This window comes from Montipora foliosa, chromosome 14 (genome assembly GCF_036669935.1).
Source record: "Montipora foliosa isolate CH-2021 chromosome 14, ASM3666993v2, whole genome shotgun sequence".
Taxonomy (NCBI): domain Eukaryota; kingdom Metazoa; phylum Cnidaria; class Anthozoa; order Scleractinia; family Acroporidae; genus Montipora; species Montipora foliosa.
Window position 1 is genome coordinate 24544158 of NC_090882.1, and position 5000 is coordinate 24549157.

General features: G+C 39.5%; 1 protein-coding gene across 1 annotated transcript in view; it reads right to left on the reverse strand.

Annotated features, from left to right (window-relative positions):
- The window catches only part of LOC137984276 (serine/threonine-protein phosphatase 6 regulatory ankyrin repeat subunit B-like), a 28894-nt gene that overhangs the window by 23186 nt on the left and 708 nt on the right, over positions 1-5000 (reverse strand). The window contains exons 2-4 of the mRNA XM_068831394.1: positions 4878-5000; positions 2239-3500; positions 609-764 (exon numbers count right to left, since the gene is read on the reverse strand). The exon at positions 4878-5000 is cut by the window's right edge and continues 33 nt beyond it. Coding sequence (XP_068687495.1) covers positions 609-764; positions 2239-3475 — 1393 coding nt within the window. The 5' untranslated portion in view covers positions 3476-3500; positions 4878-5000. The remainder of the gene's footprint in view (positions 1-608; positions 765-2238; positions 3501-4877) is intronic.

Here is a 5000-nt window from a genome sequence, read left to right on the forward strand (position 1 = left end):
TTGCATACCTCGGTGCCGCGCGTCCACTACCTGCGGCAAAGACGAGGCATTGCCTCGTCCCTAGGGGTCAATACTTCCAGGCGGTACTGTAACTACAGTGTAGTAGTGTCCACTGGCTCATTGCCAAAAAATGCGTGGAACTTTCTCATCTTGCGAACGAAATGGCGTGTTTTCTTCAATGTCCAGGAAAATAAGTGTTTCAAAATAGTCAATCTCTTTGGCTTTTATGTTTGTGAGGATGGTAAGCACTGCTGCTTTATCACTAATATCAGGCAGTTCTTCTGTTTTATGCGGAAAATATCGTGATTATGCGGAAGATGCGGATTTTAGGGAATTATGCAGATCTGCATTGCCGCATCCTTCAGATGTCATGGCATTCTAACTCATACACAACCACAGATAGCCTTTACAGTACATTCAAATGTATACTTTTCAAGTATGATTAAATTTAATATGAGTTTTTAAAAAATACTTAAATAGGAGTTTGCTTCTTTTAGTGAAAGTCAAGTGAAAAAAAAAAAAAAATTCAGTATATCTATGGTACATGTACAGGGAATCTTGGGTATTCAATGAAGCTGTGAGATGCAAAACAGAAAAAACTACTGAACCTTTCTCTTCACTGGAAGTTTTTCTTTGGCCTGATGTCCTTGCATTTTTTCGGTATGAAATCACTGCACCTTGAGCCTGGCAAAATGGTCCTGGGATTGCAATAGGCTGTTCTTCAACCAAGCTATCTGCAGCAGACGCTTCACAAGTAGAGCTCTCTGATAAAGAGACCAAAGTGCACAGTCATTGGATGATTCTCCCAATATCAACTTTGACTATTGATATATATTTTTAAAAACAGCAACTAGAGATTTACTGTAGGTTGGAGCCATTCGGAAAATGATTTTAGATCATGCAACGAACTCTGTTTTTTCCAAGGTTTTAATAAGGTACTCAAAATATACTCATTCTCGATGAAAACACTTCCTTATTGACTTTACTTACAGTCTATTGGTTTTACTTTTATTAGTGGTTAATAAGATGTTTACTCTAAACTTTTTTGCATAACAAATTATAACACATCCTCATTTTATACAGCTGGGGCCAGTTCCTGAAAGGTGTAATAACTCTATTCCAGGGATAAATGTGCCTTATTCCAGGAATGCCTGTATCCCCGGAATAAATTCTGTTGTGTTAGAATAGCAAATTTATCCCTGGAATAACTGTTATATCTGGTATAATTTATTCCTCCTTCCAGGAAGCGGCCCCTGGTGTATTACTGTGATTTTCATAATTCTGTGGAATCTCATCTTCAAGTGCCAATGACTAAGTACATTTTGGCTTCCATCAATCAAACAAAATCAATTGATGCATAACATAACCTACCAATCAGCATCACTGGTTCCCACGGTACACATTCGTAAATTTGAACTTGATGCTGATGGAAAGTGATGGAATATGTACATGTAGGGATCCTTTTACTGAAGAAACTCTATAATGGTATTCAGGCTGTGAACTAAACAAAAACTCCAACTCACTTTCTGGAGTCATAGTCGATCTCCTTGCCTAAGTTTGGAAATTTGATAAGTGGAAGCCAAAATGAGGTTTGGTGCTTACCGCTTGAATTTGAAATTCCGCAGAATTATGAAAATTGTGGTAATATAATAATATTTACCTTGTGTATTGTAAATTCCAGTATTATATGTATATGTATGTGCCCCTCTTTCATCATCTTTGCAGACCTTCATGGACAACTACAGTGTATTTTGTAGTCATGTTTTACCTCCCTGTCATGATCCAATACTCTAATGGCCTCAGCAGCGGGCAACATAATAATAACTATTTAAAATTTTCAGGAATTGAAGGGAACTTTGCTTCTACTGTTTAAAGACCATGAACAATACACCGGCAATCCCCAAGGGAACCTATAAATTAGATGTACGCTTATCCTACAGTGCAGGTCGGGCTTATTAATTAGGGAGGACAGCCCCAGTAATAATAACATTAGAACAAAGATCTTAACCTTTGGACAACATGCTACAATGTAATCATTACTTTGGGTGACCACACCCACATGACAGGACAGAATTCTTGTGGTATTCTAAATCGGGATTGATGCTCTGTCTAAAAATGAATCTGCCCAGGGCTAATTAACTTCCAGCCCACAGGACTGACCAAAAAGGCAAAAGGGCCTCTGGGAACAAAAACTTTAATACCAGTTCACACATATAGATATAAGTACATGTACCATACCATGAACCATTCTCCATAACTTGTCAACAAATGCTTCACATTGTCTTTTCCAACAGTACTCCTGACCATAAGCTTCCCTCAGTAATTTGCTTTCTTGAAGGCACACGCTGTGTCTAACACCAACACCCTCAATTGCTTCCGCCCATTTAACAGGATCATCTGAATCAACTATGCTGTATGCTCCCAAGGGAATGCTTTGTACTGCTCTTGCAAATCCTGAATTACTTCCCACAAGAACTGGTAAACCAGCTGATAAGGCTTCAAGAGCAACAAGACCAAATCCCTCTGATTTTGAAGGCATGATCACAAGGTCGACTTCACTAAAGAGATCCCTCATTTTTGCACGACTCTGTACAAATTTCCGCACTGTCAGCTGCTCATCAGTAATTCCACAGTTGAGAAGTCTTCTCCTGACCTCATCCTGCTTCCCATTAGGGGCACCCACAAACAGAAGATAATAACGTTTTCCTTTTAGGCGTTCATCAGCAAATGCCTTAACAGCAATGTCATATCCCTTCAGCTCAAAGTCCTCATCATCTCCACGCCCACACAACAACACCTTGAAATCATCATCACTCTCAACTTTGGCCTGTTGCACTAAATCCCCAAATTCCCTATTAAATAGACCTGGAACTATTTCAAAAATATCCTCAACCTTCTTACACCCCTGCAAATAGGAAGAATAAGCCTTTTTAAGTCTTGGTCCCACTGGAACAACAAGGTCAGCATACTTGCAAAGACCAACCTCATCCCAGTGCTTCTGTTCACCTCTTGAAGTAGGATTATCATAACCCTTATATTTGCTGAGGTCTTCTGGAGCAGTATGCACGACATGCACCCATTTACAATTTTGAAATTGTGGAGAACGTTTTATGACGTTAACTTGCCGGCCAAGTTTCACACCATGGCCAACAACAACATCTATTCTGTGATCTTGAGGTGGAAAGCACAACCAGTCAAGAGGTTCACTGAAGCCTGGTTGTTGACTTGCATCAAGAACATTGATCCCAAAATTTTGGGCTGCCTTTTTGTCTTCATCTTTGCAAGCACCCTCTGGGACCAACACAGAAACTCTGACATGCGGCTGTTGTGACAGATGAATTGCAAACTCTCTGTTTAATGTTGACAACCCCCCAGCAGAGGAATTCCATTCACTCCCTAAAAGAGTAATGTCCAGCGCTTCCTTGCTTTGGGCAAACATTTCCTGTGCTTCTACAGATACTCCTCCTTGTGCCATGATTTCAATTCCAATTGACAGACAACTGAAATGGTTTACAATATAAACACTAAGTATTAACAGAGATTATCACATTTTATAGCCAAATGCTCATCCCGATATAAATTAGGGTAATTTTGGTAAAGTTTAGGAAGCCGGTGCTTAGTGGTGCATGGGCAATGGACAAGTTATGTTTGCACAAATTTGCCTAATATTTGCTTTCTAGACTGCACAAGCAAAGAATGGAATAAAAATAATTTCATCACAACTCTTTGTCATTATCCAAACATGGAGGTCTATGGGGAAAAATAAAACTCTGACCAACAGTTTAGACTTGGTTTTAATGACCACAGAGAGTCCAACTAACATCACATAAAAAAATGTAGGTATCTCTTACCAAACCAGTAAGTGCCAGTAAAACAGTAAAAACCTTTCTTTTTATTTCAAAATTACATGTGCTTATCAAATATCTTGACCTAGCATGCAGGTGCAAGGACTCTTAAGTACTGCAGTGCCCTGGGCCCTAGCAGTAACTTTAAAATGATAAACACATACGACTAGCACAGTGTGTGAAAGTGGTTCCCAGAGTGGTTGTTGCAAGGGGAGGCTAAATGATGAGTTGTTTGTGGGTCAGACTTGTAATCCAGAGTTTCTGTCTCCAGCCTCACGCTGACCACTGGCTGAAGTACTGGTAGTTTTTGGGTAGTCCCTGTTTAGTTTTGCAGCTGCCCTTGTAAATAGCCAACTGGTCTGTCTCCTTCCAGTTGGGATTCTAAAACGAGTGTTGTAATTGTTCAATATTTCATTGACCCTGAAAAGCCCTTGAGGAGAGCAGGCAGTTATGTGCAGGCATTTAGATGCTCTGACTTGTTGGTGCTAAACTAAAGAGATCAATCAAAGATGCACCAGAAATTAAAGTCTATGCTAAGCTTAAATGGCCTGACCAACCCACTGAGTGATCATGCTACACACTGCATGTACTTTTTGTTGTGTTTGTGTGCATGCTCACTGGAAGACCTGCACGCATACTTGAACTTCATTGCAAAGGTCCCAGTTACATGACAGCTGTCCCAGGAAAAATTTAAAGGAATCTCATGACTTATCATAATGAAATAACATAAAACGAAAATTAGGGCCATCTGTAGACATGTAACCCTTGGGGTGATGTACTCTCATAACGTATAGGCGATTGGCTTGCTACCCTAGCCAAAAACAAAAGACTAAAACAATAATATTGAAACAATGACTTAATTAGACTTAAAAACAATAGAAGCTGCTTACAATACCAAACAATAGCAGGTTACGAGAGCTGTTACACAGCTGAACCCTTGCAACACACCCCAAGTACATATAAAAATAAGGGCCAATGATAATTAGGTCTCGATAAAGTACTAAGAAATCAGAAGTATACATTAGCGTGTACCTTTGTAGTTGCTTCGCTTCATCTGTGATGATCAACTTCTTCTAACACCAAGTACATGAAACTTCTCACACTCACAAAATTAATCTGAATGAAGCATAGTGAGAGAAACTTTGATGAGCTCTC